At 46.3% G+C, this 15,000-nt stretch overlaps 2 protein-coding genes and 1 long non-coding RNA gene across 4 annotated transcripts in view; 2 read left to right on the top strand and 1 right to left on the bottom strand.

Annotated features, from left to right (window-relative positions):
• The window catches only part of IFFO2 (intermediate filament family orphan 2), a gene marked incomplete at its 5' end in the record, with an annotated part of 45,096 nt that extends 37,863 nt beyond the window's left edge, over positions 1-7,233 (top strand). Inside the window, one exon of one of the 2 annotated variants that reach the window (XM_083454043.1) lies at positions 144-7,233. In XM_083454043.1, the coding sequence (XP_083310169.1) occupies positions 144-249 (106 nt within the window). In that variant the 3' untranslated portion in view covers positions 250-7,233. Of the gene's footprint in view, positions 1-140 lie in introns of both variants that reach the window. The other variant, XM_083454042.1, reaches the window with a different exon arrangement.
• The window catches only part of LOC310683961, an 82,732-nt gene continuing 68,676 nt past the window's right edge, over positions 945-15,000 (bottom strand). The window contains exon 2 of the long non-coding RNA XR_014514593.1: positions 945-1,408. This is a non-coding gene — a long non-coding RNA (uncharacterized lncRNA). The remainder of the gene's footprint in view (positions 1,409-15,000) is intronic.
• The window catches only part of ALDH4A1 (aldehyde dehydrogenase 4 family member A1), a 33,429-nt gene continuing 30,063 nt past the window's right edge, over positions 11,635-15,000 (top strand). The window contains exon 1 of the mRNA XM_083454035.1: positions 11,635-12,028. Coding sequence (XP_083310161.1) covers positions 11,988-12,028 — 41 coding nt within the window. The 5' untranslated portion in view covers positions 11,635-11,987. The remainder of the gene's footprint in view (positions 12,029-15,000) is intronic.

Genomic DNA, 15,000 nt, shown 5'->3' with positions numbered 1-15,000 from the left:
CATTCTGGGGAGCCAGTACTTCCCTACTTTACATCCATGTAAGTTGAACATGCTTTTGCCGCTGTTTAACATGGAAAGACGGCTTATTAAGAGGATGGACCTAACCACACTCTTCCTCTCTCTCCCCTTTTCTTTGTCAGCAGAAATTCCCCGTCTCCCAGTTCGGTAGCCAGCAGCGACTCAGGAAACACGGATGAAATTCAGGATGAATTTGACAGAGAAGCAGACGTTGAGCCCATGGTCAGCTGATAAATAACCAGAAGGTTCTGGCGCAAGGAGAGAAGAAAAAGAAAACCCAGAAAAAGAAGAGATTTCACAAATGCAGAGAGATCAGAGACTTCAAAGCCCCTAGCCTTGGGGGTGCCAAGGACTTGATCTAGTATTTTTTCCCACCCCATCCAAGGATTTGGTGCTGTAAAAAAACATTTATACTGTTCTACAAATGACAGATGTGGAGTTCTGTAAGAAAAAGTATGTGTATATGGTATTTTAATTGTGCCTTTGCCCCAAGCTGAGCCACTTTGAGCTCCACTGGAATATCATAGTGCTTTTTATATAAAAATGATGATTCTAAATAAGCTTCTGGTAGCAGAAGAATGAATTGGTATGGAAGTTTAGCACTGGACTGAAGTGCTGGGCAAATTGGCAGAGCAGGCCCCGTGGCAACTAAGTAGCAAATATCACACCATTGAGCAGCAATGAGGACAAGTGTCTTGCGTGCACAGGATTGAAAGTGTCCTCCCCTCCCAATCTTAGCCCTTTAATGACACCTGCTCTTGGCTCATGCAGTTAGAAGGGATGTGAATTGTGGCTTGAGAGAATCCTTTCAGAGACCTGCACAACACCTTTTCTGCTGAGGTCCAGAACTCTATTAGAAGCTTGGTGGCAAGGCAAGAATAGCAAAAGTCTGATGGGGTGGGAATAACACTGTTTTTTAATTACTATGCAAAAACAAGCAAGCAAAGCGTTCGCCTTATTTGTATGGAATGTTAGGTCACTGCTGGGCTTCTCTGTCTCCTGTTGGGAAGGAAGCTGAGCATTCACTTTGCACACCTTTACTTGTTTGTGGAGCTTGTTTTGGCCAAGGGAGCTTCCTACTGCTGCATCTGCTCCCAGTGATCCTTTGGTTCCAAACTTTCTCCCTTCCCTCCCTCTTTTCTTCACCCTCCCCCTTCATTTGTACTTTAGCCATCAAATGATTTCCTCTCCAAAAGTTACTGTTGAGGAAGGACTGCATTTTTGTGCTGCTCTCGGAAGCTTGGAGCGTGATAGCTTTCCACACCATCCTCAGAATCAGTGTTAACTAAATTATAGGGTGAGTGGCATTACCTTTCCCAAGACCCCTTAGCAAGGAACACAGCTTTAGATGTCTTGAAGCATGTCGGGTGCTGCACCTGTACAGTGGTACCTCGGGTAAAGTACTTGATTCGTTCCAGAGGTCCGTTCTTAACCTGAAACTGTTCTTAACCTGAAGCACCATTTTAGCTAATGGGGCCTCCTGCTGCCGCCGTGCCGCCGCAGCACGATTTCTGTTCTCATCCTGAAGCAAAGTTCTTAACCCGAGGTACTATTTCTGGGTTAGCGGAGTCTGTAACCTGAAGCGTATGTAACCCGAGGTACCACTGTATTTCAGGTACACTGAAAATAAGTATTACAAGATGTGGATTTTTTAAAAAAAAATCAAGAGTACAGTATTGTATTGTCTGACACTAAGGTATAACTGTCACGTGCTTTGCTTTTCTGAAAAGGCAAGTGAGACTAGCCCCCCCACTCCATCCTTTGGTGGCTTAAACACAAGCACCTGACGTTTTTTGCCAGATAGTCAGCTGGGGTTGGTGCCATGAACCAGCATCTTCTTGGTCCAGATCACTTGCTGTTATCCAGAACAAAAGAGTAGCTCTTTGCCAACATGGTATCATTTTATGCTGCCCAGATTTGGTGGCACAATCACCCTTCTGGCAAAGCTGCTGTGGGTGGGTGGGTGTCAGATATTTATCTCTCCTGAAAAATGCTTCTTAATGATACAAAATGCCTAGAAGACGAAACCTCTCCCCTCACGCCTACAGATCAACCGCTAGTAAAAGCTGTTGTGTGGCTGATGGGCTCCTTCCCCCTCTGTCTCCGGAGTGCTTTCTTGTCCAATTGGCTGCTGCTTTGGGTTGCTGAAGGTGATGGCTGGCGCCTAGGCAGATGAACATGTCTGTCATGTGTGAGAGACACTCCTGGGTGGGGAAGTATTTGGCTTCAGAAGGGGAGCTTTACTATATTCCCATCCATGCAAAAAAAAGGGGGGGGGGAGTGGGAGATGCAATATAAAAAGGGACACTTTGTGTTCGTCCTGATTTGCTGCTTGAAACTCAAGTTTGCTGCTTCTGGTTAGTAGCTTTATGCCCCATTGCTTAGCGACCCTTAAAAAGCTTGTTTTTGCAACTTTTGGTCAAGCGCTTCATCGCTTTCTCTCTCTGCTTTGGAAAAGGAATCTCATTCCTAAGCCCTTATTCTTTTCACCCCCATTTCTATCCAAAGCTGTACCCTTTTCTGACTGTGAGTTTTGCAGCTTTTTTGGGGGGGGGTGGAGGGGAGACCAGCAGCCCTGTCCTTTCCAAAGGGTTGGGCCTTGGCACTTTCATAAATAGCATCTCAGGGTCCCGAAGCCAGCATTGAATGTTGGCTCTTTCGCTCTGCAGTTTCTCCAGACACTGGGAGACCCGTCTACCCAATCTGGCAGCTCCTGAGTGCAGGTTGTATGCGTACCTGCTAAACTTCAGTTGCCCAGAAATTGTAGGATTTACTATTTCTGAAACTGAGAATTTGAGCGGTTTTTACTTAAGGCCATCCAACTTCGTTGCTGCTAATCTTCTTTGGGGGGAGGGGTGTGTTTTAAACTTTAAGAGCATGTGTCAATGTGTTTGCTTTTAATGGCTGGCATGCTCAAGGTAGAGTGTAGTGGGTAGGCATGGACAGGGGAAACTGGTTCTTGTATGGTTGTAGAAGTGGGTAGGGGAATGAGGTTTCACTGGTCAACACGGAGGGCATCAACAAAATGGTTCATTTTGTAATGACTAGGTGGGTACTCAAGTAAGCAATTATTATTCTTTGTATGTGTTAGAGGTAGGTGGGGATTACCTGTGTAAGAATAATGATAGAACAGAATAGTAGTGGTTAAGGTGGTGGTTGGTATCTTTTTTATCATATGCAACCTGCATTTAAGAATTTCTCTTCACATTTTGAATATGAGGTTTTATTATATCTGAGGGGGCATCAGGGTGAGTTCGCGAATGGATCAGTCCCTTAACAGTACAGTTTCCTTCATATTGCATTTCTTTCAGCCAGTGCTGCTGGCTTTAGTAGACAGTGGCACCTCTAGATTTGCATTTAGTCTTGTCCGTCCGTAGCAACCAGATTTAAAGCTTGTCAGGAAAAAAAATGTGAAAATGCTGGACGTGAATTGTAATGACTTCGTCCCCCCCCCTTTCTGTAAAGCTGTAAATACTTTATTTTCTATTCTTGAGGCAGTGTCATATTGACACTTTTTAAAAAAATGAATTACAATTGGGTGGGAGTGGGGGTGGGAATCTTATTTTCTTGTGGGTTTTTAAGGGATTTTTTAAGCCGGCTAATTTCCTTTACTTGTTAGTGAGAGGATGAAGATCTGTCAAGATTCCTAAGCAAACTAGGTTTGTAAAAAGAAAAAGTGAATTCAATAGACGGGCCTTGTGCCTGCTTTATGGATGCATGTTGTTGTTGTTTTAGAAAAAATGTCCAAAGAACAATAATGTTGAATTATTCCCAGTGTTTTATTACTACATCTTGGCTCAGGCAGTGAACAAGTATGCAAAGCTGCTTTGAAGATGAATGCCAAGGACAAAAAGGAAAACCACCCTCTAATGAAATTCACTTAGCTTAAATGTGTACTCTTCAAAGGGGATGCTGTATTTTTAAAGGTGTTAAGTTCAGACATCATAACCGTTGTTTGGCAGCATTTGGGGGAAGCCATGTAACAAACTGCAATAGCTGAAAAACATGCTCACCATCCTTCAGTCGGGACTCTCCAAGGTTTTTGCCTCTCACTAGAGGGAAAACAGAGAGCAAACGTCCTGTCCTGTCAGTCGCTCCACATGCATTATTCAAGAAACAAACCCTTCTAGATTTCCCCATGTGGGAACTGAAATAGAGGTAAGGATGTGGCATTATTATTATTATTATTATTATTATTATTATTATTATTATTATTCAATCTGAATTATTTGTGTGCTTGTGTGTACACAAATGTACACAAACACACACATACACACAAAGAAATGGGTCAAAATCAGTTTTCTGCATAACATGAAGTAACACTCAAATCTCAAGAGGCTTTATCTAATGCTAGTTCTGCATGAAGATAATGGACATGAACTCAGTGGGTCTACTGAGAGCCAGCGTGGTGTAGTGGTTAGGAGTGGTAGTCTTGTAATCTGGGGAACCGGGTTCGCGTTTCCGCTCCTCCACATGCAGCTGCTGGGTGACCTTGGGCCAGTCACACTTCTTTGAAGTCTCTCAGCCCCACTCACCTCACAGGGTGTTTGTTGTGGGGGAGGAAGGGAAAGGAGAATGTTAGCTTTGAGACTCCTTAAAGGGAGTGAAAGGCGGGATATCAAATCCAAACTCCTCCTCCTCTTCTTCTACTCTGAGTAAAACTGATTTGGCGCCAACCCAAAGGATTCCTGTACTCAGCACCATTCCTGGCTAGCTCACATACTCAAAATGTATCAGAAGGGTGGTTGTAGCAAATTTGAATCTGAATGATGGGAACCTTGGGGGGGGGGCGCTTTATCCTCTCACCACTTCATTTTTGAGTTGGCCAAGGTCGATTGTACTCACAAAAAGGATTCAGAGTTTTAGGAAGGTTGTACCTGACTTAGCACTTTGCTACCTATTGCAGCTTGGCTTGGTGGTCAAAAACAGCAAAGTTCAATTTCCCAAATTTTCACAGTAGCAAAAATATAACTAGCTGATTTGCCCAGCCAGTACTCTGGATGGAAGATTAATAATAGCGAAGATGTTGTCTGCCTTTGTTTCCAACAATATCTGCAGCAACAAGCAGATAGTTTCTGGAAGGTGCTTCTGCCTGCAAAAATGATTGTATGGATTTCCCTCCATAGCCCTAGGCATGCTCCTGGTGTATGCAGGAGTCATTCTGCCTTGTATTGGCTCCTCCATCCCTTAAAACACATTGAGCATAAATTGATGAGAGAGCCATTCTAGCCTTTGCAACATTCATGTCATGTGTCCGTGCCAGAGTTTCCACAACAGATCACTTGATCGTTGTGTCTCTCTCAGAAGCAGACTAGAAGAGGATGCAGGTTTCAAAACACAGTCATGCTGCTGCAGACTGTTTGCTGCTCCAGATGGTCAATAGCACAAACTCAACTTTCCCCTCCTGGTAGGTTTTCAGACCAGTTTTCCAGATAATTCATAGATGATTCAAGCTTCTGTCGGCCAAGCTCTGTGCGTTCATCCTTTGCTGACTCTGACTCTTTGTGAGAGATGTAGAAAAGGAAAGGCCTTGATCCATCTTGGCAGGAGAGCCAAGGCAAGACCACTTTTTAAGCAGCCTGCTTTAAAGATGGCGATTCTCAGCATTTGTGTCTGGTTTGGAGATTTCAGCCATCCTTTGTTATATAGCCTCTCCTGTTCTGAAGAAGTGGAGACACAAACGTTTGGGTTGGTGTTTTTGCTATTTTCAAAGAGCTTATTAGCATTTCACACCCTTCATAGCTCCAACAGGCTTGTAGGTAACCTGTCATGTGTATAATTAGTTGCAGATAAAAAGCTGTACCAAAGCAGAGGCCTTATTTTTTTCCACCTTAGGCCCCTAAATGAGTGACATAGGGGATGTGTTGTGAGAAGACAGGCGGACTACTAAAAACTTCTGTAAGCTGGTAACTTTTTTGTGAATGTATCTTGCAGAGCTGCTTTTAGAAATCCACAAACTGCACTTTATTAGGCAAGGTAAGTTCTAAAATGGAGGCCCTGTTGATCTTGGCAGGTGGTGTCATAGGAATTGCATGGTGCAAAATAGCTGCTCGGCTGGCTGTCTTGCAGAAACTTAGGTACAAGGGCTTGGGTATTCTTGGTTTGCTTGTTGGTTTTTTGTTTGCAACTGATGGCTGATGTTCCTCCAGCAAAGGGACCACAAGGCCCCTCTGTCCCCTTGCAAATTCTGAATTTGCACTGTTGCCTAAAAAATAATAATGCAGCAGAGAAGTTTGTGAGTAGTAATGTGGGCATAGATTGTTTTATGACTTCCGCTATAAGGAATGTATAAGCTATAAGAAATTTATAACGACCTCCAAATGCTGGTATCCTGTGGTTTTTTATTTTATTTTTTTAAGGTGGCTCAATTTTGGGGCCAAAAAGGGTAATTTGGATTAACCCCGCTGCTGCCGCCTTTCTCTTTATGACTGAAGTTGCTGAAGTATTTCCTTTCCAACCGCAAAAAAACCTGACTACTTAACGAGTGTGGGATGGGGAAAGAAACTGTTTACTGTGTTGTTGTACATATTGTGCTTTATATTCTGTATATTAGCATTTTAAGGGAGTGGGGATAACCAGATGTAATGTATTTCTGCTCTAATTGGGAGAAAGGTCCAAGGGTTAACCATTTCTTAAGCTTACTCCAGAAGCACATGCCTCCCGCCACCCATCAAAGTGGGATTTCCCTGTTCCTCATCTGTAGCACAGCCTCACATGAGCCTGTGTTTCATTGATGGTTCAGAAACTTTCATTTTGGATAGGGCACCCAAAAATTGTGTGAGCATCCTGGCACTTCCATGCTCCAAGCGGATTGTTGCCATGCATTCATGAGTGCCAAAAAGCTCCCACCTTACACATCCAATCTGATGTCCCAAAGCACTGTGGGGACTTTTCCTCTTTTGGAAAAGGAAGCACACCCACGAATCCCGTCCATCTCTGCTTGAACCTCCCTGTGCTGCTGGTCCTGCTTCTAGGAGAGGAGCTCTGAAACATGGTTCATCCTTCATTTCTCAAGTTCTTTCTAGCAAATGTTTTGGTTTTGAATAATCTCTCTCCTCCCCTTCCCTTCCCTTTCTTTCACATACCAAACGGGCTTCTCTGTGAATCAGGGATGTACCTGAAGCTTGTTGGTGGGGAAAACGGGTTCTGGTAATTCTTTGTTTAAAAGGAAAAAAAAACCCTTACAATAAACGCCAAACTTCCTGGTTATTGAAAGTTTCGTGTGTGTCTATCTTTTTCTGCGGGGCTGGGCAGCAGAATGGGTGGGGCAGTGGATGTGACTACCCCCTTTTGTTACATTTCATCCAGGCAGAAATCAGGTTTGCATGTCCCTCTCATACACACACCCTCCTTTTTCCAGGCAGAAGCTCTCAGGTAAAGGTAAAAAGGTAAAGGGACCCCTGACCATTTGGTCCAGTCGTGGCCAACTCTGGGGTTGCGGAGCTCATCTCGCTTTATTAGCTGAGGGAGCCGGCGTACAGCTTCCGGGTCATGTGGCCAGCATGACTAAGCCGCTTCTGGCGAACCAGAGCAGCGCACGGAAATGCTGTTTACCTTCCCGCCGGAGCGGTACCTATTTATCTACTTGCACTTTGACGTGCTTCCCAACTGCTAGGGTGGCAGGAGCAGGGACCGAGCAACGGCAGCTCACCCCGTCACGGGGATTCGAACTGCCCACCTTCTGATCGGCAAGTCCTAGTCTCTTTGATTTAACCCATAGCACCACCCGCGTCCAAAAGCTCTCAAGGAAGTGGCTATAGAGCAGGGTTGGAGTTGGGGGATGGTTTGGCTTGAGGCTTGGATCTCATTCAGCTCCTGGACCTGAGGTTCCCCACCCTTAATTTAGCCCAATGAAGACTGAGCATGCTGAGAACACTGAGTGCCTGTTTGGGGAGTAGGGAGCAGAAAGTTGGGGGATGGAATGGAGTGTCCTGGAAGACTGTAAGGCTGGCAAGAACCTGGAATGGAGTGTTCCACACTGCAAGTAGTAGCAAGCCCATGCTGCTGCTACAGAACAAGGCTGTAGTTAATCTTCTGTGTTGCACAACCTGGTGCCTTGTAAGTGTTTTGGACTAATTCTCCCATCAGCCCCAACCAGTGCTGATGGGAATTACAGTTCAAAGCACCAGGAGGGCACCAGGTTGGTAGTGACTGATCCGCACCAACTCTTTCCAACTTAAGTGAAGCCTGTGAAGACCTGCCCCTTATGAGCTCAGGATCCTGCAAAAATTCTCCCTCAAGCTTCTTGTAAGGTAAAAAGGTAAAGGACCCCTGGATGGTTAAGTCAAGCCCAAGGAGACTAAGGGGTTGTGGCGCTCATCTCACTTTCAGGCCAAGCGAGCTGGCTTTTGTCCACAGACAGCTTTCCGGGTCACAAAACACCATGATGGAAGCCAGAGCGCACGGAAACGCCATTTACCTTCCCGCTGCAGCGGTACCTATTTATCTACTTGCACTAGTGTGCTTTCAAACTTCTAGACTGGCAGAAGCTGGGACAGAGGAACGGGAGCTCACCCTGTTGCACGGATTTGAACTGCGACCTTCCGATCAGCAAGCCCAAGAGGCCACAGTGCCACCCGCGTCAAGCCTCTTGTATTCAGTCCCTCACTGTGGCATCAGGCTTTTTTCTTTTCTTTAAGTGAAACTTGCATATAACTTTCTCCTGGTACTTCCAGCAGGCCCATTGATCATGCGGTGTTCTGTTACCCCTGTTTTCTACTTATAGCCTTAGAATGCTAATAATAGCTCACTTCAAGGTAATGCTGATAATGGTCTGTCTGGATAGATCTGTGTGCCGAGAGCACCTTTTCTTGTTGCTCAGCCTCTACTACCTCATTTAAAACAGAATTAGTTTTTTTAAAAAAACACATTTCTTGAAAATATTATTACCTGCCCTTTGCCAACAGGTCCCCAGGGTGGGCTAGAACAACCTTAAAATTCAGCATTAAACGTAAAGGGACCCCTGACCGTTAGGTCCAGTTGTGGACAACTCCGGGGTTGCAAGCGCTCATCTCGCTTTACTGGCCGAGGGAGCCGGCGTACAGCTTCCGGGTCATGGGGCCAGCATGACTAAGCCACTTCTGGCGAACCAGAGCAGTGCACGGAAATGCCGTTTACCTTCCCACTGGAGCGGTACCTCTTTATCTACTTGCACTTTGACATGCTTTTGTACTACTAGGTTGGCAGGAGCAGGGACCGAGCAACGGGAGCTCACCCCTTCGCAGGGATTCGAACCGCCGACCTTCTGATCGGCAAGTCCTAGGCTCTGTGGTTTAGACCACAGCGCCACCCGCGCCCCTAATTCAGCATTAACAATGGTTAAAACAAATAATGGGCTGTGTTCCGAAAACACATCTCATGTGTCAAAAGGCCAGGGCAAAGAAATGTGTCTTCAGAGTACAACAAAAGCTGCATAATGAAAGTACCTGATGGACCTCTGTGGAGTTCCACAATTCAGAAGGTGCCACCGAGAATGCCCTCTCCTGGGCTGGCCACCCCCCTGAGCTTCTGAGGGCAGAGGAACTACCAAGAGGGGCCCCCTCTGCTGATTTCAGCACCCAGAAGGCTCTGTAGGGAAGGAGGTGGCCTTTTAGGTGTTTGCAGCCTGGGTCTAGGGCTTTAAAGACCCAGGGTACTATTGGAGGGTTTGGAATTTTTAACATGCTTTTGTTCTGGGCTCCTCACCTTCTTGTAAGGGGGGGGGGGACTCTGTTGCAAGAGGCCAATAAAGATCAACAGCTTGCCTTGCTTTCTCCATTTGTATCTCTGACTGATATCAGATCAGACCTCAGGGGACCCGAAGTCCCTTGATGGGGAGTTGGGCTGCAAAAGCCAACCCCAGTTTTATTGCAAGAGGCACGCTGCCAACAATGGCAGAGAAGGTAGAACATAGCCATCACCACTAGCAGCCCTGCTTGTGATTCCCAGCAACTAATATTTCAAGGCCCCTGGCACCTTTCTTAACAGAAGGTAGAACCTGCCCATGATGACTCAAGAGCTCTTGACCCAACTGCACTGTAGTTGCTGAAGATCACAGGAAGAGAGAAGGCTCTCAGGCTTCCCTTTGGGCATCTATCTGGTTGGCCACAGTGAGAACAGGATGCTGGATTGGATGGGCCTTTGGCCTGATCCAGCAGGGCTCTTTTTATGTTCTTCAGCAATACCAGGCAGATATCCCACAGAGAAAGCACTTCTCTCTATCAGTGGTTCTCAACCCCAGATGTTTTTGGCCTACAACTCCCATGATCCCTAGCTCACAGGTCCAGTGGTCAGGGATGATGGCAGTTGTAGGCCAAAAACATCTGAGGACTCAAGGTTGAAAAAGGCTGCATGGGTAGTGAAATAAAAAATTTAAGGTCTTATATATATATAATAAATGTTCATAAATGTACCAACCAAGCGCATACATAGATGTGTGGACCACATGTCTGGAGCAGCACAGGAGGACTGCCCTGAAACCATTTTCAAATGTGTTTTCTGCAAGGTGGGAGGAGGTGGGGGAGCCTCCCCATTGTCTTTTTGTTCACAAACCCTGTCTTAAGGGTATGTTTGTGTATGAATAGGGTGAGCCTGTGACCTGGCTCAGGAACTAAGTATTTGTCATTACAAAAGACTGGCCAGGCTCCCCAGGGTATCCAATCAAGTAAGCATTAACAGGAAGTAAACCACACACACAGATTTCTGCTGTAGACCACCCTTTCTGTGATGTAGGTATGATGTATCTGGGGGTGGTGGTCTTGAGCAACACCCCTTCTGTGGTGTAGGTATGATGTTTCTGGGCGTGGTCTTGGACTCCAAGGCGGGCAATATAAATTGTCTATATAAGGGTGGACACACCTTTGTTCTGGGTCCTCCTCCTTCTGCGTGTGAAGGGGGCACCTTGTTACAACAGTTCAATAAAGATCAGGCTTACTAGCTGCTTTGCTTCTCAATATTCTCTGGTTGGCCTCTGTTATGTTCTTCGACCGATGAAGAACCTGCAAAGGACTCTGTAAGGGCTCTTGTGTCCCCCATAAGGGAATAAGGGCAGATTTACGTTTATTACAGTAAGCAAACTAAGGCCCAGGGGCCGGATCCGGGCCAATCGCCTTCTAAATCCGGCCCGTGGACAGTCCGGGAATCAGTGTGTTTTTACATGAGTAGAATGTGTGCTTTTACTAGAAATGCATCTCTGGGTTATTTGTGGGGCATGGGAATTCGTTCATATTCCCCCTCTCCCAAATATAGTCCGGCCCTCCACAATGTCTGAGGGACGGTGGACCAGCCCCCTGCTGAAAAGGCTTGCTGACCCCTGCTCTAGATGCATCTTCGTAGCACGGACAGCTGCACCAGTTGCATTTCTGCCTGTGGTCCGGCTGCCGCAGACTAAGGGGAAATGCTTGCCTGGGTCTGGGGCCGATATCCAACTCTTTGTGAATGCATTGGAAATGCTGCAAGATTCCTTAGTTTGCCCCCCACATTTCCACACCCACTTTCTTAGCTGATTCCCCCTTTAAGACATATTTGCTGCGTTTCCCTTTTACTTCTCTCATTTAAAGGTTGCAACTTGAAGCCGGCGTCTGATTGGTCGGAACTCTGCGGTGCCGCCTTCTGGTTGGTTCCCGCGGCTCCCTCCCCGTTTTCCGAAGAGCATTGGGTTAGCCTACTTGCCTTTCTTTGGGGGGGGGCAAAGGAAGAATCTAAATATAGATACTTTCAGCTGGGGATATTTGAGGCTGAACTCTGCTGAGAAAATATAGATAGCAATAAATGCTTTTCGGAGCTATGTTTTGTAGCAATGCGTAATGGGTTGTTCTTCTCTGGGGGGGGGGTAATGCAGATATCCTCCCCCGCATTGCTAAGAGAATGGTCCATTCCAAATTAAGGAACAAGGAGGGGTTACCCCTTTCCATGCGTGCTTTGCTCCCAGTTTGGGATTCCTTTTTGCAAAGCCTCTAAAGAGGGCGATATATACTGTGTATATCCGTAGGATGTTGCTTCCACTGTTACAGAGAACGCTACCCAGAGTGGGGTGAGTTTGGATTATTGGGGGCGAGGGGGAGACTATTTGGGGAGGGGGGGCAAATCTTCTCTTTCCTGTCTTGAATCCCGATTTTCCAAGTGTGGGGCAGTCAGGCTGAAACCACCCCATCGCAGACTGTGCGTAGTAGTAGTTTATTTATACCCCGCCAATCTGGCTGGGTTTCCCCAGTCACTCTGGGCGGCTTCCAACAAAACACTAAAATACAATAACCTATTAAACATTAAAAGCTTCCCTAAACAGGGCTGCCTTCAGATGTCTTCTAAAAGTTTGTTAGTTGTTGTTCTCTTTGACATCTGGTGGGAGGGCGTTCCACAGGGCAGGTGCCACTACTGAGAAGGCCCTCTGTCTGGTTCCCTGTAACTTGGCTTCTTGCAGCGAGGGAACCGCCAGAAGGCCCTTGGAGCTGGATCTCAGTGTCCGGGCAGAACGATGGAGGTGGAGACGCTCCTTCAGGGATACTGGACCGAGGCCGTTTAGGGCTTTAAAGGTCAGCACCAGCACTTTGAATTGTGCTCGGAAACGTACTGGGAGCCAGTGTAGGTCTTTCAAGACTAGTGTTATATGGTCTCGGCGGCTGCTCCCAGTCACCAGTCTAGCTGTCGCATTCTGGATTAGTTGTAGTTTCCTGGCTGGCTTTTATATTGGGTATTGCAGAGCCCCTCTTATAGAAGTCTGAAAGTGACCCACCCCCATTTTGAAAGGAAGGTCTTCTTGCCACTATCTGATCATCCTTCGGGATGGTGGTGGGGAGCCTGGAGCCCTTAGTTCTAGGGGTATCTCTGGAGTAACCTCCTTCCTTGCCTGCAAAAGTACCCCTCCAGTAAACGAAGATCAAAACTGGGCAGGCCCTTCTATTTTTTTGGGGGAGGTAGGGAACCTCCTAGTAGCCTCCCCAGGAATTACTTTTCTATTCATTCCTCAATGAATAGCCCCCTTCTACTGATTCCTGACGTAAGGGCCCCTTCCAGAGTTTGTCTGCAAGCCTAACTTCACTTAACCTGTGAGTTACGCTCCATTCAATTCAATGGGACATTTATGTATGCATGGTTAGGATTTCAGCCATGATCTCTTTCTGTCTCCTGGATCTTACTCTCTTGTGCTGTTTTAAGGATTTGCAATTTCAAACTGTCAGTAAACATATTGCTGGGTGGTAGCAGGGGATTGAGAGCTGTATTTATTGAGCTGTATCTAACATTAACCCTCCTTTGAGTAAACACATTAAACTTAATGGACATTGGCAAACTTGAGACCATTAATTTCAGTAGGTCTAATCTGGGTAAAACTAACCCATAGTATTTATCTCCCGGGACAGGCACCCGTTTCCCTCTCTTTTTATCTCCAGAAGCCTTTCGCTTTCTGAGACTTTGACCATGCCCGAAAAGAGCAATTTCCCCAAATTCAGATAACCTGGAAAAAAACAGACCTGGGGAGGGGTTGTTAGGTGTGTTTCCCTCTTTCCCTAGGCAGTCAAAGATTTTGCAAGGAGCTTCAAGGCAAGAACTTTGACAAAGGTTGGGTGGCCGCTCTGATGAAATTTTCTGGCCTGTCGTCAGCAAGTGGAATTTTTTCTTTCTCCCCCCCACCCCCAGCAAAAGAACTTCAGTGGGAGGTTAAAAGATGATTCGAGCTCTTAAAAATTAAACTGCAGGAGGAGAACTTCTGCATTTTTGCCCTTCAGAGTGCTTGCCTTAACTTTATTTGGAAAAGAATTATTTATAGGCTTTAAATTAAAATGCTGATCCCAGGCTTTACTGCTAAATTCATTATTATTGATAATTACCCAACCACCCTAAGGCAATCAGGTCCTTGAGGTGGTAAAAACAATACATTTTTTTTAAAAGACACACTTGGTGTTTTTTTTATATAAAAAAAATCAGACTGAAATAAAAATGAAATAAAATATTTAAAAAGATAGCAACAGGGCGATAATTCCCATTCAGCTTTGGCAGACTTGGCCAAATGGAAACATCACAATTTTGGTGTGGTCTTACCAACTCAAATCATTTGTCCATTTAGTTCAGTGCTGTCTACTCTGACTGGCAGCCGCTCTCCAGGGTTTCAGGCAGGGGCAATCCCAGCCCTAGCTAGAGATGCTAGTTATTGAATCTGGGATCTTCTACTATGCCCCTTTCAGATGCAGCTGAACTACAACTCCCACTGCTGCTGGCTATGCTTGCTGGGTCTGCCGGGAGTTGTAGTTCAGCAACATTCAGAGGGCCTTAATTCTTAAGTCTCTCTCTTGCCTCCCGTTGACATAGAGTCCTGGTAATTCCAACAGTCCTGTTATCTCTATCTGCCTCGCACCTTTCCTTTCCTTATCATAGCTAATGAGGGCTTGGATTTTATCAGCACTTGCATGAGATAACAGACCAGCAAAGCCACCATCTTAGGAAAGCAAACACGCGCAGCCGGTCTGCTTTCCCCATGTCTCTTCAACCGCACTTGCCCTAAAGTTCTTAAAGAAAATTCGAGCTGGCTCGCTGGCCCGGTGCGGAGAAGAATGTCAAACTTTGCACCAAGACGCACAGGTCCAGCTACAGCATGCTGAGCAAACTGTTGAACTTTGGACTGAAGGCCAAAACGTTGGGCAGGCTGCGTTGGCAATGGCAGCCTCCCTGTAGCAAGATCTTTTGCTAGCGCTGTTCATAGCTGTCAACTGTCCCTTATTTGGCGGGGAAGTCCCTTATCCCAGCGCTGTGTCCCGCTGCTGTCCTTTATTGATGATGTCCCTTAAATTTCCCGGGTTTCAAAGGAAGCAGCTCCTCTCCCTCCCTCCCTGCCGGACAGGGAGGAGGGAGGCTCCAAGTGTGTTGCTTGGCAGCGTTGCTCACCCAATAAGGAGCCTAAGAACGACTGGGGGGGTGGAGCTTGCATGCCTTGTGCCGATCAAATCGGCCGCGTTGCCTGGGGACTCGCCTTTGCTCAGCGCTTCCCAGCGGAGAGGTGACAGTGGTTTTCCT

This window comes from Podarcis tiliguerta (genome assembly GCF_965153285.1).
Source record: "Podarcis tiliguerta genome assembly, chromosome: 8".
NCBI lineage: Eukaryota > Metazoa > Chordata > Lepidosauria > Squamata > Lacertidae > Podarcis > Podarcis tiliguerta.
Note: the sequence above shows the minus strand (reverse complement) of the source record. Positions and strands in the feature narration are given on the sequence as shown.